At 37.1% G+C, this 21,005-nt stretch overlaps 1 protein-coding gene across 1 annotated transcript in view; it reads left to right on the forward strand.

Annotated features, from left to right (window-relative positions):
* Window positions 1-21,005, forward strand: part of NELL1 (neural EGFL like 1) — a gene marked incomplete at both ends in the record, with an annotated part of 595,597 nt that overhangs the window by 344,787 nt on the left and 229,805 nt on the right. Inside the window, one exon of the mRNA XM_081332330.1 lies at window positions 12,215-12,340. Coding sequence (XP_081188456.1) covers window positions 12,215-12,340 — 126 coding nt within the window. The remainder of the gene's footprint in view (window positions 1-12,214; window positions 12,341-21,005) is intronic.

The following is a 21,005-nucleotide window of genomic DNA, read 5'->3' on the forward strand; positions in this document are numbered from 1 at the left end:
GAGTTTGAAAGAGTACACTAGTCAATATAGTAGAATGTACATAGAAGAACAAAGGTAGGGTTATTAAGATAGATGTTGACAGAAGTATTTTAACATAATTACTTTGAGTATAGAAGTGATAATATCAAGTAATTCATTTTGAAGACAATAATCTATTGTTAATTCTGATCCATTAGTAAAGAAGAAAAATGTTTTATCTTTTGGATAAAAGGGGGCAACCACAATTTTCAATGTATATTACAAGCATAGTTTTAGAATAAAGCTTTTGTTATTTCAAAAAATGTTGAGATAATTTCCTCGTTAGAGTTGCTGTTTCTTTTAATTTTTGGCAAGCATTCTTGCAGCTTTGAGTAAAAAATAAAGTAAAATACAGCATGGTAAAAGTTATCAAGAAGTAATTTTTAAAGTTAACTTTATCTTGCTGAATGGCCTAAATAAATATACTTTGCAGTCCATCACAAAAGTGTTCATTGTAGGCTTATTTTCTTCATCTTCCGAATCCTTAATATGCTTCTAGTTGATTCAGTAAACTCAGTAAAATTAGTGAAATATATATCCAAGCATTAGAGGAACCCTTATAGAAATGATTCAGAATATTTTTGTTATGAAAATATAAATCTGATATAAACAGCAACTATATTATGTATTAGATATTGTTTTAATCAGGAACCACGATGTCCAGTAGGTTGTTAATGAGAAAGTAAGCGTAAATCCCATGTAAGTATGGACTGGTTACTGAATTACATCTAAATATTAATAAATGTAAGGATGAAATACATTTCTGTGAATTCTTACTTTTTATACTTTGTTATGCTTCTAAGTCTTTTTGAGGATCTGCGCTTTGCTTTCTTTCTATTTATTTATGTATCATTTTACAAAAGTTAGAATACCTGTTTTTTTAAGGGCTTCAAAAATGTGCAATAATTACGTGGAAATATTTTCATCTTAAAGCATAACAGAAAAATATATTTCCTTGTGTGTTTCACTGCAAGGTTTATGACTTTGACACTATAGAACTGCTATCAGTTCAGAATTAAGTAGTTTAGGGAAGGAAACAACACCTTGAGAGAAATTTGGGTCCTCAACAAACGTTAAGATTAGAAGTAGTTTAGATATTTTTTTCCATTTCAACATTAAATTAAGATTTTATAGTTAGGTCATTGAATTATGGCTTTCTAAAACAGAACTTGTTTATAACTGTTGTGGAATTCTTGGTGCTTGTTGAGAATTCTTGAGCTTGGGTGTTCATTTGCAGGTGTTTCATTACCAAGTAGGCGACATCATTAATTTGAATGAGTGGGGGATTAGCTACCTGCTTGTACATAATAGCTTCCCCTGCCAATTGTCATAGGGTGTGGTTTTCTCCTCCTTGGTGTCTCCTTAATTATTGTTTTCTGCCTGTCTGGTGTTGATTCCTGCTTATCTGTGCATGGACTGCTGTGTACTGGTGTTTTTTGCTTCATTCCCACATAGGCAGTGGTGGGATTCAGCCAGTTCACACCACTTTGGCAGAATCGGTAGCTAATTTTTATTATAACATTATTTATTTATAACAATTGTAAGATACTGTTCCTTGGTAGAATTTAATGATCCTAATACCATATGTGGCATATGCCATTCTGTCTTCAAGCTGGTTCTGTAAAACCCCTTAGGCTGTATGCAGGAATGAAGTTGGGGGTTGCTGTGTGTGCTTTGGAAAATCAGCTACAGCCAGGCAGAAATGCTTCCAACCCCTCCCCCCCTCATGCCTTCATACATTCACTTTACACATGTATTCAAGCCATGTTGCAGTTGCCCGTGATAATTGATCCCCACATTCAGGTTTTCAAGGATGAACTAATGTTCAGAAGCAAGTTCACTCAACACAGGCTTTTAGCTTAAAAGAAGCTGACACTAAGACTGAGTGGAAAGGTTTGTGTGTGTAGGAAGAAAGGTGATAATCAAATGGCATACAGAGAGGAGAAGGTGACATCAGGAGATTGACAGTTATTATTACAAGCAAGTAAGAGGACTGTCACTCCACTTCTAGGATTAGAAGCTACAACGAGCAGCTTATCCTACTGGGAGCTTGGAACTTTGCTGGGAGCTCAATAGCAATTAAAAAAGAAGCAAACTCTGAACAACAAAATAGCACCTCATCCCAACTAATACAAGAACTTTTGGGAAAAAAAGGCAAAGGTTGTATGCTACTTTATAGACTTTGGGCTGAACTGAATATTGAAAGACTGAGTATAAAGGATTGAGTATTAAAGTCATATTTATATGGCCACAGCAACTTGCAGGTCCTAGACGGATGGAGTTGACCCAAAGCTGTAGGCTGTTATTAGGAAAGGTGAGTGCTACAGTAAATCATTGTTTGCAGATTTGATGCACTATACTTGGTGCAGTCTTTGCAAAATAAAGAACCTCACAGGCTGAGAGATAACAATAGGTTAAAGTTATTTAGTAGCCTATGTGGCTCATCAGAAATTTGAATCTTTAATCTCTAAAGAAAGGCCAGCTTTATTGCATTTCATTTTACAAGAGTTTGTATAAACATTGCTGTTGCTATTCTTCCTATCATTAAAATTTGGAAGCTGTAGGATATCTGTCAGTATTCATGTATCAATAATATACTTTTAGTAAAATGTGCAAGCAGTATAATCAGGGCTTTTTTTGTCATAGAACGCTCAGAACGGAGTTCCGGCACCTTTTTTTGATGGAACCTTGTAGGATAGGCAAGGCGGGTTGTATGACATGTGTGAGTTCCGGCACCTTTTTCTTTTACAAAAAAAGCACTGAGTATAATCAATCTGTAGCATGCTAGTGTGTGTAGAATGTTTTGACTAATGACAGAAATCCTGTCTTAAAAACTTGTTTTCACAATTTTTCTAAGCTTTCATATAGTTTACACACTGATTGCCAAACATTGTTCAATGTGAGCATTCTAAATGTATTTTTTTTTAAAAAAATCATTTTACTTGTATCTACCTTGTGAAAGCAAAGGTTAAAAAACTTTTAAAATATTTTGTAAGATTATGAATCTCTCAATTCATAATCTTACAAATGAATGTTTCCAATTACAGTAATTCATTGATCAAACCTTAACAGCTATTAATGGGAAATAAAGAAATTTCCCTTTTTAAAAAAGCATCATGTATATTTATTACTTCACACTGAAGTATGAATTCATTCCAACAAATTTTAATTACTTGTTTGCATATATCTTGTTGTAATGCTAAGAACCTTTTTATATAAAAAGCACCCATATATAAACATTAAATTGGCTTCTAAAGATTTAACTAAATAAGGTCAATTTATGGCATTCAATCTTCTGCTCTTTCTTCTTTCTTTGCTGGAACATTGTTTTATCTACAAAGTGTTCATTCCTAGACTTTCTGCCAATAACAATCAGCCTTCCCTATCCATAACAATGTTCTGAAACTTTTTCTTCCAGTCTGCCTTCTTTTTTCTTCCCTCTCCTTTGTATGGAAGTCAATTCTTCTACCACTAAATTGATTCTTACAGCTTGTAACAATTAAATATCCAGCAGAAGAGATGAATCTTTACTGTTTTTCTAAATGCTAAGAGACTGAGAAGCCTAAGTGCAATTCCTGAAGTGTATCTCATGATAATTGGAATATGTGTTTGTGTTTGTGTTTGTGTGTGTGTGTGTGTGTATACAGTATGTCAAACACGTCCTTCGTAGGATGTAGGATGAAAACAGGAATTTCCAAGCAGGAATGTGCAACAAACAAAAGGCTTTATTCAGCTCAAAAGCACAAAAGCAAAGTCAGCCCTAGGAGTAAATTGCTCTCAGCGCTTACATAGCCATCCAGAGACAGGACCTTGCCCTTAGGCCACAAACCAGCATCCGCCCACAACCCTTTATAATCCCTCCTCCCCCTTGCAATATCCTTTGCAAGACAGCCCACGCTGCTCTATTCTGCCCACCACCCTCCATGCGTCCTATAAGCCTCCTCCCCCACATCCAACAGTCTGTTGCAAGTCTGCTGCAAGTAGTCCAGGCAAACCCCAAGCTCAGATGGTCATTTACAACTCTAGGGGCTGGTGCTCATCTCCGTTTCAAAGCCAAAGAGCCAGCACTTGTCCGAGGATGTCTCTGTAGTCATATGGCTGGCATGACTAGATGCCAAAGGCGCACGGAATGCTGTTACCTTCCCACCATCGTGGTCCCTATTTTTCTACTTGCATTTTTACGTGCTTTCGAACTGCTAGGTTGGCAGAAGCTGGGATGAGTAACAGGCACTCACTCTGCTATGTGGCACTCGGGATTCGACCCGCCAAACTGCTGACCTGATCGACAAGCTCAGCGTCCTAACCCACTGAGCCACTGAGTGTGTGTGTGTGTGTGTGTGTGTGTGTGTGTGTGTGTGTGTGTGTAGTGTGTAATCAAGTTGGTGTTGGATTTTAGGAATGATATAGATGGTTAGGTTTATTAACTTTATGATTTCCAGGACCAAACAATAATACATATGTTACAAGAATATATACCACAAATGAACCAAATAATGATTTACATTAAATGGGAACAATGACTTCTAAGAGCCATTGCTAATGACAGATATTTTGTAACTGCTTTAGAAATATTTGCAGATTGATCACTATATAGTATAACAAGGACTTCCTGCTCCTGCAACTAGGTAAGAAATGTAATGATAGGTGCTATTAGTTCCATATGTCATTGAGTATATAGTGGATGGAATTAATGACACCTATCATTACTTCCTTTTTTAGAATGATAGACTTCTCAAGAGTTTATTTTCACATAATGTGTCCTAAATGAAATAATTCGAACCTGGTCATATCTGCCTCAAGTGAAAACTCTGGACTGATTTGTTCCATGATCCATTTCTTTGTTTTTCCCCTCTTTGGCTATTCATGGTATTCTAAGGAGTCTTCTCCAACATCAAATTTCAATACTCAATACCTTTTCTATTCTGCTTCTTCAAAACTGAATTTCCACTTCCATAGAGTGCCACGATAAAGGAATTTACAGATAACCTCGTGGAAGGTGTGAAAGAACCATTATGGACTGAAAAAAAGTTTGAGGCAAGTGTGAGAAACAAACACAAAATAACTATTGCCTTTATGATTCTGATCTTTTTTTTAACCTATAGACACATCACAGCATTTGAATGTCTTGCTACCTATTAAATGTGATCCATAGTATATTTCTCAACTACTGGTCGGTTGGTTGATTTGCTTTTTATTGATGATAATCAATCCAACAGGGCTGATGTTATCCACCACTTCATTATATTCACTCTCAATTCCAAAGCTGGTTGTTATGTCTCTTGTAATTTATTTGGTCTTTATATTTAAATCTAGTCCCAGTTTAAAAATGCCCCTTTTCTAGAGCTTTCAAATAATTCTTCAGCTACTAGAATACTATCATCAGGCTAATACATTGATGTTTCTTCTACTTCCAATTCACCATCTTGATATATATCCAATGTATTGGTTAACTAAATAAGGAGAGAATATACAGCCCTGTCTCACTCTGTTTCTCCATGTTCTATATACCATAGTTTTCTATTCTGTATATATGTGTCTTATAAGATCAATAACATATTCTGGCATTCTCATTTTCCCAAGGACATCCTACAGCTCGACATGATTGACATAATTAATAGCCTTTATGTAATTAATGAAGGACAAATTTATTTCTTGTTGACATACTTTGACTTTCTCAATTATCCAATGTGTATCAGGAATAATGTCTCATTCCTTCTAAAACCAGCTTGAATATCTGGCATCTCCCTTTCCATATATGGTTTCAATCTTCTTTGAATAATACTAAGCATTATTCTGCTAGCACGTTCAAATAAGAATAATGTACAACGGTTTTCAGACTTTTTAAAAGTCTGCTTTCTTTGTTATTGGTAGGCTGCCCTCTTTGTGCATCTCTCTCTCTCTTTCATCTCTCTCTCTCTCTCTCTCTCTCTCTCTCTCTCTCTCTCTCTCTCTCTCTCTCTCTCTCTCTCTCTCTCTCTCTCTCTCTCTCTCTCTGAAAAGATGCTGGGGGTTGCACAAAAATCCTATCACTGTCAGCGTACTGTTGGATGATTGCAGCAGCCCTTTTAATTCACTGATATTGGAGACAGGGATGCCCTACCCAACTATTGTCAAGTAGTATTGTCACTGAATACTAATGTCACAAAGTTGTTTGTGAAAACGCATCCACATATAAATACACTACACACATATATACAGATAAATGTCAATTTTTGGGAAAATCAGGAGATTCAGGCAGTTCAAATGAGTATAAAGATTTATGGCAAGCTTAAGCTTGCAATCTGAGCTACTAATGATCAAAGGAAATTAGTGGGAGTTAAGAAAGGCACTCAAAGATGGGGTGCACTTAGATCTCTTGTGGGCATGCAGGGACTCATGACTGATGATGCATTTAACCCCTCTCTCAAGCTCAGCCTCTCTTATAATAAACACACAAACAAGTGTGCATACACACATTTATATATGTACGCACTCATACACAGAGAAACTGACACTCACACATGTGTACACACCCACATAAGCTTTTCTGTTTTTTTAAAAAGGAGAATCAAAGTTTGCCTGAGTAATTGGTACCAAGTGATAAGCTTATCATTTGGTAAACACATTTTCACTGATGCATTGATAAAGCTGTCTGTGACAGGAAAGACCCGATAGTCACTCCATTCAGTCATTTTCCAATGGCAAGCATACTTTGTTTTTTTTTCCTCCAAAATAGACCCTGTTAAATCTTGAACACATTGAAAATTAACCCAGTTAGGACTGCTGGTTCCCAGCACTTATATTGTACTAAAAAAACCCAACCCAATGTCTAAAGAGCAAAAGTTGCCCAAATGCATATAAATGAGGTGAGTATTTCTTGTACTATGCCAGATTAATCTATACATTACAATGAAATGATTTTCATGGAAAAGCTTTAACAGCAGTGACTCCTTGTCATTATAGCAAACTGGCTTTTGCAGAGGGAAGTTAGTGATATGTGAACAATCATTATACTATGTCAAGTTTCATTTTAAAGACCATAAGTAAACCTTTTTATGAGAAAAGCAAACTACTTCACACTCCTATGGAAGGACATAAATCATGTTTTTATGTCCTCTATGAACCATCAGAAGACAAGTTTTAATATTTCAGATGGGACAAGCAATCTATCCACATGAATCATAATTTGGGTTCCATTATAACCAATCTTATGGATAGCACTCAATAGTTTATGCCTAGTACAGTTCTAAAATTAATAACAATGTTTGATCTTGGGAGTATCTAATCCTGCACAGTTTTTTTCCTGAGAAATGAAGGCAGCCAATCATTTGCACCTTTGTAGCTGAAAATAACTGGATGAAATTATTTTGTTACTGAGGAATACTGAAGGACAGATGTGAACAGTTTACAAAAAAACCCCACCCAGATTCAAAATAAAGCCATTTTGATGCATGTCATGATGCTTCAGCTCAAAAGGATTTGGTCAAAAGTAAATTCTGTTTCAATTCATTGGGTTTTATTTAATTGTAGGTACATTTAGACTTTAGTAGCCAAGATAGAATGTAAGATTCTCTCTCTCTCTCTCTCTCTCTCTCTCTCTCTCTCTCTCTCTCTCTCTCTCTCTCTCTCTCTCTCTCTCTCTCTCTCTCTCTGTGTGTGTGTGTGTGTGTGTGTCTGTGTGTGTGTCTGTGTCTGTGTGTCTGTGTTTAATTGCTCAATATTTTTAAGGAGCCTGTGGGGGCAATGGAAAATTTCCTTCTGTGAGTGGAAAACATTATTACTTGTCAGAAGGAAATAGGAAGAAAGGGAGGGAGGGAGGGAGGGAGAGGGGAAGGAGGGAGAGAGAGAGAGAGAGAGAGAGAGAGAGAGAGAGAGAGAGAGAGAGAGAGAGAGAAAGAAAGAAAGAAAGAAAGAAAGAAAGAAAGAAAGAAAGAAAGAAAGAAAGAAAGAAAGAAAGAAAGAAAGAAAGAAAGAAAGAAAGAAAACCTCACCTGATAGCTGCTTGGTGCTCAATGCAAAGTGATTTTGTTAGTGATGTCAATAGAGTAAGAATGTTCATCCATAATAGAGGAGCCTAAAATTGTATTAGCAAGGATTGTTTTAGTAAAGTTTGCATTCATTCCCACTAAACTGTGGTAAAAGTATAAAACCTAATTACAGCACTGCTGTTCTTTTAAATGTTCTCTACAGTTGCCTATCAAATTTTCTCAGACCATCATATTCAGTTCAAGTTAATTTATATGTTTAATACTCACATTGGAATGATTAGGATAATATGTACATACGTGAAAATTCTATTCTACACATATACTTTGTATACATTGGATTTAGCTAAGAACCTTGTTAATGGCATCCCTTATTTTAGTGTGGCTTGTGCATATTTTTCTCCTAATATATGCTCTTTTTTTACAATTTATGTACAAGGAAAATTTAGTGCAGCTGGACAATAAACTCATTTTTGAAGCAGAAGCCATCTGTAGTAGGAAAGATTGCCGTAGGTATATTTTAAAGCAGAGGTTCTTAAACATCATTGCCACCTGTCCAACTCTGCCCCAAATGTAGCTAAAATAAAACAGAGACAGATGGTGTACCTAATGAAGATTACTTTTGTCCCTGACCTGGAAAAGGTGAGCAGATGAAGAGAAAATTGAAGGAGCTAACCTATCTCCAAACATGCTTTAAAGTTCCTGTGGGAAAGAAACTCTAGAGATGGAAAAACTTGAGAAGAATACAAACTTGCTAATCATTTTTGTAGAAGCTTGCCCTTTGCAGAGTTCACAAAAGTGAAATTATATTATAATAGCCCCAACCTACTTCAAGCCTTGAAGCTTATTTCTCTTTATACTTATAATGAAATTATGTATGGGATATTAATTTTTAAATCTTAATCCATAATATTTTCTTATCTGCCACTACAACTTAAAGCGAAGGAATCGGTCAAGTTTGACTTCATCTACTTTACCAATTTTAGATGTGTTAATCTTTATTACCAAAGCCTTTTAAATATATATATTCAAAGACTACGCTACTTGTTTTCTTTTGCAAAACTGTATTTTAATAAAAGCCATTTTCTCATTTGTAATACAGCTTCATGCATACTTTCCTGTAAATATATGAATTTTGGCAGAAGTAGAAGAGCATCACATTCTGGAAAAGTGCAAACATTAGACAAATATATTCCAGTTTGTATTCAAGAAATAAGTACATTTTCCTCTGTTATCAGTAACTGAATCAAATAATGACAGTCATTTGTTAAACAACCATCACTGAGAAAGTATCATAACATATGCATCACCTGACCAGATCCTTCTGAGTCTTTCACTTCAGACTTTTGAAGTTGTTAATGCATTGGCTAATGATATCAACGTAATATATATATATATATGTGAATAACAACAACAACAACAATAGGAAAAATGGCTGGATGACAGATTAAATAGATTGTAAACCAAAGCTTTGCATGGATAGCATTTAAAAAACATTGAAGGAAAATGTGATAACAACTTGACATGGGCATGGCTTAAGATGGGAACCATCAAGAAAGAAACAGAAGGCTTAATACTGGCTGCTCAAGAACAAGCACTACAAACTAATGCCATGAAAGCAAAGATACAAAAATCTACTGACAATCCAAATTGCCGACTTTGCAATGAAAAAGTTGAAACTGTTTCACATTTAATATGTGAGTGCAGCAAAATCGCGCAAACTGATTACAAAGCTAGACATGACCGAGTTGCTAAACTAATCCACTGGGCATTGTGTAAAAAATACGACTTGCCTGTGTCTGAAAACTCGTGGGAACATAGGGTGGAAAAAGTTGTTCAGAATTAGAGGGTGAAGATCTTGTGGGACTTCCAAATACAGACATTTCACTATTTTGAACACAACATGCTAGATATCACAGTTGTAGAGAACCGAAGTGTACAGTTGATTGATATCACTGTACCAGGAGATGCTAGAGTCGAAGAACAAGAACTGAAAAAAAATATGAAATACCGCGACCTAGCCATCGAAACTGCATGATTATGGATGAAACATGTAACATGATACCCATTGTCATCAGGGCACTGGGAACTATGTCCAAAAACTTTGCAAAATACATCAAGAAATTGCAGCTTCCTGCAATAACTCCAGCAAGGCAACAAAAAACTGCGCTACTCGGAACATCTTAGATTTTAAGGAGATACCTGGTTAATACTTAGGATGCTGGCAGCAACCCATGTCAACCATTAGTGCCAGTCAATTTGAATGTTCAGTTGACTGAGGTTCATGTTTAATGAATATAATAATAATAATAATAATAATAATAATAATAATAATAATAATAATAATAATAATAATAATAATAATTAGTAGTAGTAGTAGTAGTAGTAGTAGTAGTAGTAGTTGGAAGTGACCTTGGAGGTCTTCTAGTCCAACCCTGTGCTCTTGCAAAAAACCCTATACCAGGCATGTCAAACTGCTGGCCCGCATTCTGGATGCGTCATACTGAAACCGCGCCTACCCCATTGCTGGCAATGGGGAAAAAGTCAGGATACGTTGCGATATGTTGCGTGATGTCACGGGTTTGACATGCCTGCCCTATACCATTTCAGACAAATGGTTGTCCAATCTCTTTTTTAAAAAAAAAACTTCCAGTGTTGGAACATTCACAGCTTCTGGAGGCAGGTTGTTCCACTGATTAATTGTTCTGTCAGGAAATTTCTCCTTAGTTCTAGGTTGCTTCTCTCTCTAATTAATTCTAAAATCATTTTGGAACAAGCTTTCGTTTGTTAAAAACTCAATCCTTTTCTCAGATAATATTTTTAGGAGCACCATTTCTTATTATTTGGCTCATTTTTTTCCAACCAGAGCAATAACAAACAGAAAGGAAAGAAAGAAAGAAAGAAAGAAAGAAAGAAAGAAAGAAAGAAAGAAAGAAAGAAAGAAAGAAAGAAAGAAAGAAAGAGAGAGAGAGAGAGAGAGAGAAATTGAGTGTGGAGATCTGTAATCTAATAGTAAATTATCATAAATTATGATAGCAGACAGAGTGATATAGGTACACATACATACATACATGCATACATACTAAACATACATGCATACATACATACATCTACCAAACTGTTAGGATGGTATTGAATGTGTACACCTCAAAAAATGATAATGTCCTTTTTAAATCAGTAAAACAATTTGTCCCTGAGGTGTCTATTGAATCACAAATGTGACAGAAATTTAGTGAAATTTGTATTTTTAAAATGTTAATTTCAGAGATAAATGGCAAGCCTTCTCTTCCAGAACTATTTTAGGTGTTCCTTTTAATAGGATAATTTTAAAAGGCTGATGAGAATTCCATGGTTGTCAGAATATTTTACCATGATCATATCATAGTATGAAAAATAAAATTAAAAATAAGAAGATAATGGCATTCCAGGCATTTTATTAAACCATTCTGGCTGTTATAGCATTCTGATGCTGTAAATAACCAAGAAGCACTAGTTTCCTTTTACAGAATTCAAAATGATATTCTTTTGGGAGTGCTGCTTTGCTGAATCAGAGTGAACATAATTCATTTGAACAATGGGGGTTTGCTTCAGAAGAATAGATGGGTATATGGGATATTAATTTTTAGATCTTAATCCATAATATTTTCAGCTGATGTTGAAGATGCTACTTGATAGTGTCATCTGAATCTAATATTGGTTTAGGTTTTTGGAGCAGAGCTTGTTTCAGGATTAATACATTTTTTCCTGGGCAAATAATTTGAATATCTCCATTATACCTTATATTGTTCCAAACAGGTTTAATTTTCAGCTTTTTCCAGCTCTCAGTATGTGGCAATCATCTTTGGCACAACTCATTTTGTCTGGAAATTCGGGCTAAAAAATTGAGGAAGCTTGTACGACAGGCACTTGAGTTATGATTTATAACAATAATAGTTAACTTTCCTTCTTTTACTATTTTAATTGCTACATTTTATCTATTTTTGACTGATGGTAAAGTAATAAGAGAAATATTTTAAAAAAGTGTTTAAAGCATATTTTTATATTTAAAGATGGCAACAAGCAGAAATACATCCAAGGTTGATAGCAGAATTAAATTTTCAAATATTCTGCTTTTGGGAATATATTTTGGATACTTGTATTTAGCATGTTTCCTATTAAAATTGTGCATCTCTGAAAGTAGGAGTTGTGCTTCTGATTGTAGTGTCATGAGACTTTTTTTTCCCTTTCTGCAGATGTTGATGAGTGTGCTGCTAAGATGCATTATTGTCATGCGAATACAGTGTGTGTTAATTTGCCTGGATCATATCGTTGCAACTGTGTCCCAGGATATATCCGGATTGATGATTTTTCATGTACAGGTAAGATTTTGACATGATAGAAGCGGCATCCACACAGAGAACCGGTTGTTCACATATTTGAATCCCACCACTGGAAGGAACTCATTCAAAGCAGCCAAAAGGACAGTAAGGTTTGTTCAGAACAGTTTAGTTCAGCGGAGAAGAATGGAGACTTTGAAAAAGGCACAAAATATGGGAGATGCTTCCCATAACAAGGACAAATAGTTCCAGTGTGAACTTAATGAAGCAATAGCAGTCTGGTGTGAAAGCACAGGGAGCAGTGAGAAAAGTGTCAAGATAGATTGGCCAAACTGATGATTAAAGCTTGTTGGAAAATATAAAAAAAAATGTATGAGATTTGTAGTTCTTTGGAGCCATCACATACTACAAGGTTCTGTGTGCAGTGGGGTGCATCTTGATTTTTTTTTGAAACTTAAGCCTAGCCTGGTAAGCTAAACTTTGAGCTGAGTAGTTTATACCAAATGTTTCATTTAGGAAGTAAATAATAAAAGTTGCAAACTGTGTATGCTTCTATGAGTCGAAATAACTGGATAAAAATAACAAGTAAATTGGATGTACTTTCTGACCCTCAGTGAGTCATTTTTCCTGGAAAAATGAAATTGTTGTCTTAAATGTAGGACTTTGTGAAAGTATATAATGATTTGTTGGCTTTACATGGAAGGAATGCAAGTCTTATCTAGAGAAGATACCATTTCTAACTGCTTGCTTGCTTGCTTACTTACTTGAATAATTTAATAGTATTCTTTTCCTTCTCTTTCATACTAATTTAGAACGAGGCCTAAAGGCCTAGCATTGTGAGGATAGCTGTCCAGCTTCCCTGATACTACCAGTTGTTTGAGTACCCCACAAAGCAATGGGTGCCAAAGCCCAAATGTTTGTATCCACTCCAAAGCTCCCTTTGGATGGGGTTGAATAAGGAGAAAGACATTCGTTCAGGACTGTTAAATCTAAGAACACGAGAGGCAGCATATTGAAGTGTTCAAGGTTTTGGACCAGGAAAGAGGAGACCCAGGTTTTGGTCGCTTCTTAGGCAGAAAAGCCAGCTGGATGACCTTGGGCCACTCAGTCCCTCTCAACCCTAAACCCATGCCAGGCTCTGTGAAATATCATCATGTGTTTACATTTTTAACTTTTGAGAAACAAGTAGAATGCCAAGAAAAACAATAACAACAAGAAAAACTTAAGCCTGTCTCACTGGGGGTCTGACAGCCTTATAAAATTAATCATGGTTAGAAGCAAACAGAGATGGGGGAAGTTCACTGAAAGGGAATAGTGAAGGGAAAAGGTGCAAGGTGCAGTCACTCTCTTCACATTCTGTATAATTAGATGATAAATGTTGTATTAATCTCTGGCAGGCTTAACCGTTTATTTCCAGGTGCATTCTCTGTACACCCCATTTTTCAATCTAAAACTTTTTTATTTTATTTTATTTTTTAAAAAACGTGTCTTTGTTTTTGAATGAACTGCATCCGTCTTTGGAGATCAATTTCATAGCTCATCATTCAAGTGTGTTTCAGTGTGCTTTTGTGCTACGGTGAATTGCTTCTAACCTTCATTTCCCCACTGCATCTGTTATATGAATTGGTTAGATTGTCTTTGGTAGGCAATAAAGAATTCTCCAGATTCTCATATCTATAAAAGGATGAATTTCATACAGACACTGGAACAAATGCAGGCTGACCTGGTGCAATTTTAACAAATGATCTTTGAAAAAATAAACAGTGATTTGCCAAAGGTCTCACTGGAGTACCAAAGACAATCTGAAAAGTATATATAATTGCAGTTTTCAGTATAGATTCAATAGCATTATTAAAAGCCTTTCATGGTTCTGAACAGAGGAAAAAGAACAAGAACCTATTCAACAAGTATTCCCAGTTCATTTCAATCTGATGCTCCAATAAAACAATGCTACCTTTGTTTGTTTAAATTATGCCGATTTTTTGTACTTCAAACAGGGAAACGTACATTATCTAAGATCTTTGTTTTTTTTAATTGTTATTGATGATATTTCACCTGGGAATGCAGACCAGCTGAATATGTAAACAAATGCACAGAGCTCAATTGATGAGCTAAACTGGACCTAAACTTTGCTCAATCAAACTACTTTCCTATTATTGCTCTTCTTGATTCCAACAGAAGCCATTGAAGCAGCTTCTTTATCAGCTTCTCCACTTTTTTGTTTAAATTTCAGAGTTCTTTTCTCATAAAATAACTTCCCTCATTTCTGCAAATATGCCAGGTATTGATTATTCATCCTTGAAAAAAATCGCAAAGTTTTCCTGCTGACTCTTCCTGCAGACTTTCAACAGTGAGGAAAGGCAAACATCTAAACTGCAGAAGGCAGAGAAGATGTTACCTGTTCACTTTCTTAGAACTAATAGATTCAAACTCAGCCCAGATAACTTCTATTATCTGCAGTGGATTTGACCAGCCAAGTCTGAAGATACAAGTCTTTCTTCTGTTTACTGTTCCTTAATTCAGACTAATTTTCTTTGTGGTTGTATTCAGAGCTGAATAGAAATTCACCAGGGGACACACTTTTGTGAAAAGGTTCTTTAAAAGAGAGCCCATGGTGTGTCACAAAGTTAGATTTGTAGCAAGACATGGATATACTATAGAAGTAAATTGTATATTTGGGAAAGCAGAGTTCATCCAACAGCAGAGAAAAATCAATGATGTTTGTAAATAATACAGATATAATAATCCACCCCTTCTTTGATATATTGAGAACAAAGCATTGCAAAAACATTTTCTGTTTATTGTACATTATTGTTAAAATTGTCTTTCTTTTCTCACTGTGTGAGAAAAGGGATCTGTTGCTTGTTTAAGCATTTGTATAAGTGCATGAATTCATTCCCAATATTGTTCTCAATACTGTTTCAGGCTCCACTAGGGATTAAATATTAGGTATGATGAAACAGGTTCCCTCCAAATATTTTGGATTTCAGCTTCCATAAACCTAGAAAGCCAAAGTAATAATACAAGGCTTTGAAAATTATAATTCAAAATATTTGAAGGGCATGAGGTTAACTGTCCTAAAATATATCATATACAACCCTTGTAATATATTCAGTATATTATATATTAGACCACTGATGTATTATTACAGGAGAATGGAAGTCATCTTCCTATAATGCTTTTGGGATGAGTTAATGATGCACAGATGCATTTTCTTTTTACAATTCTGGGCAGAAGGTAAAAGTATTGTTAGAAAGAGTTTTATTTCTGTGTTCATCTTTGTAGAACCAATGTTTACATTTTTAGGTTGTTAAAATACTTGTGTGCAATACATTCATGAACTAAAGGTTTCTGGACCATTTGAATATTCATTTTGTATCAATAGACTGTAAAATCTGAGCATATATTTGAAACCTGGCACCCACAGGATTTGTGTTTTATTTCAGGAAGAATCTGCTTAGGAAGGTATTAATATCCTTTTGCTCCTTAAAAAGAAGAGATAAAGCTCTAAATGCATGGAACTTCAAGTACAATTCTTTTTAGAATAGTTTCTATTTGTAGAAGAATTAGTAGGAGGACTACAATACATAATTGGACATGATTGTTCATTACCCAGGGGGAGGGAGGGAGGGAGGAAGGAAAGAAGGAAGGAAGGAAGGAAAGAAGGAAGAAAGGAAGGAAATGTATGGATAGTTGAAAGAAAGAACACATTCCTACACCAAATTTAAGTATGCTTGTTCCTTTATTATTGATGGCTGTTCAAAGAAAGAAAGAAAGAAAGGAAAGAAAGAAAGAAAGAAAGAAAGAAAAAGAAAGAAAGAAAGAAAGAAAGAAAGAAAGAAAGAAAGAAAGAAAGAAAGAGAAAGAAAGAGTACACCACTTCAAAATGTCAATTCTAAAGCTGTTTGTTCTACTTGTTGTGATTAGGTTGGTTTTCTTTATATTTAATTTTGTTTCCATTTTTTTCATGGTGCCCTTTGGCTTTTAGTACTAAGAGTATGCAGATCCTTTGCATTTTTACTATCAAGATAGGATAACCAGTATAGTTTTTAATGTTTATTAAAGCCATGCTCATTTTCTTTCAGTCCAGCTTCCCTTAAGTTTAAGTTTAAGTTTAAGTTTTATTTAATTTGTATACCGCCCTTCTCCTTGGTAGGGACTCAGGGCGGTTCACAGGGCATATATAAAAAAGACAATACAAAAATTAAAAAAGATTAAACCCATGCCCAATTTAAACAGTAATACAAATCTAAAACAACAAATTAAAACCCATAATCCCCCGTCAGGCCAGACCAGCCATTTCAAATAGGTGGGTCTTCAGGCCACGACGGAAAGTTCGGAGGTCTGATGCCGTCCGGAGCTCTACCGGCAGTTGGTTCCATAATGCCGGAGCGCCCACAGAGAAGGCCCTCCCCCTGGGGGCCACCAGTCGGCATTCCTTGACTGGCGGCACCCTGAGGAGGCCCTCTCTGTGGGAACGCACAGGGCGGAGGGGAGTTGATGCCGGCAGCAGGTGGTCCCTGAGGTATCCCGGACCCATGCCATGTAGGGACTTAAAGATCGTAACCAAAACCTTGAACCTCACCCGAAAGACAACTGGTAACCAATGCAGCTCGCGGAGCAAAGGTGTAACATGGGAGTACCGGGAAACTCCCAAGACAACTCTCGCGGCCGCATTCTGTACCAGTTGGAGCCTCCGAGTGGCCTTAATATGTATTCTGCATATGGGTTTAATAAATAAGGGGAGAGTATGCAACCTTTTGGTACTGTCCAAGAGCCTCTTGTTGCGAGTGAAAAAGGAGAGTGCAAAAGTTGGGTTGAAACATTAAGAAAACCAAGATCATGGCATCCGGCCCTCTCAGTTCCTGGCAAATAGATGGGGAAGAAATGGAGGTAGTGACAGATTTTATTTTCCTGGGCTTCAAGATCACCGCAGACGGGGACTGCAGCCAAGAAATTAAAAGACGCTTGCTTCTGGGGAGGAAAGGCATGGCAAATCTAGACAGCACTCTAAAAAGTAGAGACATCACCCTGCCAACATAAGTGCATATAGTCAAGGCTATGGTCTTCCCAGTTGCAATGTATAGCTGTGAAAGTTGGACCATAAGAAAGGCTGAGCACCAAAGAATTGAACTGTGTTGGTGGAGAAGACTCCTGCGAGTCCCTTGGACTGCAAGGCAATCAAACTGGTCAGTCCTAGAGGAGATCAACCCTGACTACTCTTTAGAAGGCCAGATCCTGAAGTTGAAACTCAAATACTTTAGCCACCTAATGAGAAGGAAGGACTCACTGGAGAAGAGCCTAATGCTTGGAAAGATTGAGGGCAAGAGAAGAAGGGGACGACAGAGAATGAGGTGGCTGGATGGAGTCACTGAAGCAGTAGGCGTGAGCCTAGATGGACTCCAGAAGATGGTAGAGGACAGGAAGGCCTGGAGGAACATTGTCCATGGGGTCACAATGGGTCGGACACGACTTCGCAACTAACAACAACAATGCTACCTTGTCACATTCTTTGTTAACCTGGAGCCAGTAAGTTTCTCCTGCTTCTGTCCATACTGTGTCTTCCTGACTTGTATTTAAGTTTCTCATGAGGACAATGAGATGAACTGGGAGTTACATTCTTTTCCTTAATTTTAAGTAATTTTATTGATTTTTTTAAAACAATAATAAAAGAATGAGATTAAAATAAAGATGAGAGATACAGAAGAGAAAAAATGTAAAGGAAACAGAAATATCAGAAAATATGAGAGGAAAAAGAAAGAAAAAGAAATGAAAAAGTGACTTCCAATCTTTTTCACAGCAGTTACAAATAGATTTAATATCACCATCCTACTTTGAAATTATATTGCATAGATCACTTCTTCCAATATCCAACAGGAGAAGTACCTGAGGATTGGAAAAGGGCTGATGTGGTCCCCATCTTCAAGAAAGTGGAAAAAACGGACCCAGGAAACTACAGACCAATCAGTTGAACATCAATATCTGGGAAGATCCTAGAAAAGATAATTAAAAAACAGATCTGCAAACAACTAGGAGCAAACAAAGTCATAACTAGTAGTCAGCACGGGTTTGTTAAAAACAGATCATGCCAAACCAATCTTATCTCATTCTTAGATAAAGTGACTAAACTAGTAGACCAGCCAAATGCAGTGGACATAGTATACTTAGATTTCAGTAAGGCATTTGACAAAGTAGACCACAACCTACTAATTGGTAGAAAAAGGTGGAATAGACAACATCACTACCAGATGGATCTGTGACTGGCTGAAAAACCATATTCAACGAGTAGTCCTCAATGGCACTACATCTGCATGGAGAGAAGTTAGCAGTGGGGTACCACAAGGTTCCATTTTAGGCCTGGTACTCTTCAGTATCTTCATCAATGACATAGATGAGGGAATTGAAAAAGAACTCATCAAATCTGCAGATGACACCAAACTGTCAGGAGTAGCCAACACCCCAGAAGACAAACTCAGGATCCAAAAAGATCTTGACAAACTCGAACAATGGGCCCTTATCCAACAAAATGAGTTTCAATGGGGAGAAAAGCAAAGTTTTACATTTAGGCAGGAAAAACCAAGTACACATTGGGCGAGACCTGGTTTATAAACAGTAACTATGAGAGGGATCTTGGAGTCCAAGTGGACAATGAGTTGACTATGAGCCAGCAGTGTGCAGCAACAACCAAAAAAACTGATACAATCCTGGATTGTATAAACAGAGGCATAGAATCAAGACCACACGAAGTACTAGTGCTGCTTTACAAAGCCCTAGTAAGACCACACCTGGAATACTGCAGCCAATTTTGGTCACCATATCACAAAAAAGATGTTGAGAGTTTGGAAAAAAATCAGAGAAGAGCAACTAAGATGATCAAAGACCTGGAAGTTAAAACATACAACAAACGGCTGCAGGACTTGGGTTTGGCTAGTCTAAAGAAAAGAAGAAATAGGGGAGACATGATAGCAGTGTTCCAGTATCTGAGGGGCTGTCACAAGGCAGAGGGGGCCAGGTTGTTCACCAGAGCACCAGAGGGAAGGATGAGAAACAATGGTTGGAAACTGATCAAAGAGAGAAGAAACCTGGAATTAAAGAGAAACTTCCTGACAGTGAGGACAATCAACCAGTGGAACAGCTTACCCCCCAAAATCATAGGTGCTCCATCACTGGAGACTTTTAAGAAGAGACTAGACAATCACCTGTCTGAGATGGTAGTTCAACAGATTACAAGAATCCAAAACTAGATAAAACCATTCAAAATATAAAATAAGAACAGCTCAAAGCAGCCAATAAAACAGCACAACATTCCCCCCACTCTCACAAAGCAAACAAAACAAACTAAAACCATATTAAGCCACTGCTTGGAACCAAAGCAAAGTCTTTTTGGAACCCCAGGAAAGAAGGTGTTATTCATATCTCAGGAGGGATACTCTACTGAGGGTGAGGGCAATGACAGAGAAAGCAAGTTTTTTAGGTCCCCAAAAGTAATTATAAGGGACACAGAGCAAACCCATTCTGCCCAAAATAACAGGTGGGCAGAATCAATGAGAGAAAGGTGTTGTTGTTAGCTGCGAAGTCGTGTCCGACCCATCGCGACCCTATGGACAACATTCCTCCAGGCCTTCCTGTCCTCTACCATCTTCTGGAGTCCATTTAAGCTCACGCCTACTGCTTCAGTGACTCCATCCAGCCACCTCATTCTCTGTCGTCCCCTTCTTCTATTGCCCTCGATCTTTCCCAGCATTAGGTTCTTCTCCAGCGAGTCCTTCCTTCTCATTAGGTGGCCAAAGTACTTGAGTTTTAGCTTCAGGATCTGGCCTTCTAAAGAGCAGTCAGGATTGATCTCCTCTAGGACTGACCGGTTTGATCGCCTTGCGGTCCAAGGGACTCGCAGGAGTCTTCTCCAGCACCACAGTTCAAAGGCCTCAATTCTTTGGCGCTCAGCCTTTCTTATGGTCCAACTTTCACTGCCATACATTGCAACTGGGAAGACCATAGCCTTGACTATACGCACTTTTGTTGACAGGGTGATGTCTCTGCTTTTTAGTGTGCTGTCTAGATTTGCCATGGCTTTCCTCCCCAGGAGCAAGCGTCTTTTAATTTCTTGGCTACAGTCCCCATCTGCAGTGATCTTGGAGCCCAGGAAAATAAAATCTGTCACTACCTCCATTTCTTCCCCATCTATTTGCCAGGAATTGAGAGGGCCAGATGCCATGATCTTGGTTTTCTTAATGTTAAGTTTCAACCCAAGTTTTGCACTCTCCTTCTTCACCTGCAACAAGAGGCTCTTTAGTTCTTCTTCACTTTCTGCCATTAGAGTGGTATCATCTGCGTATCTTAGGTTGTTGATATTTCTTCCGGCAATCTTAATTCCAACTTTTGATTCATCTAGCCCTGCCTTTCTCATGATGTGCTCTGCATATAAGTTAAATAGGCAGGGCGACAGTATACAGCCTTGCCGGACTCCTTTCCCAATTTTGAACCAATCAGTGGTTCCGTGTCCAGTTCTCACTGTTGCTTCTTGACCCGCATATAGGTTTCTCAAGAGACAAATAAGATGGTCTGGTACTCCCATCTCTTTAAGAACTTGCCACAGTTTGTTATGATCCACACAGTCAAATGCTTTAGCATAGTCAATGAAGCAGAAGTAGATGTTTTTCTGGAACTCCCTAGCTTTCTCCATGATCCAGCGTATGTTGGCAATTTG

This window comes from Vipera berus, assembly GCF_964194415.1.
Source record: "Vipera berus genome assembly, chromosome: 1".
NCBI lineage: Eukaryota > Metazoa > Chordata > Lepidosauria > Squamata > Viperidae > Vipera > Vipera berus.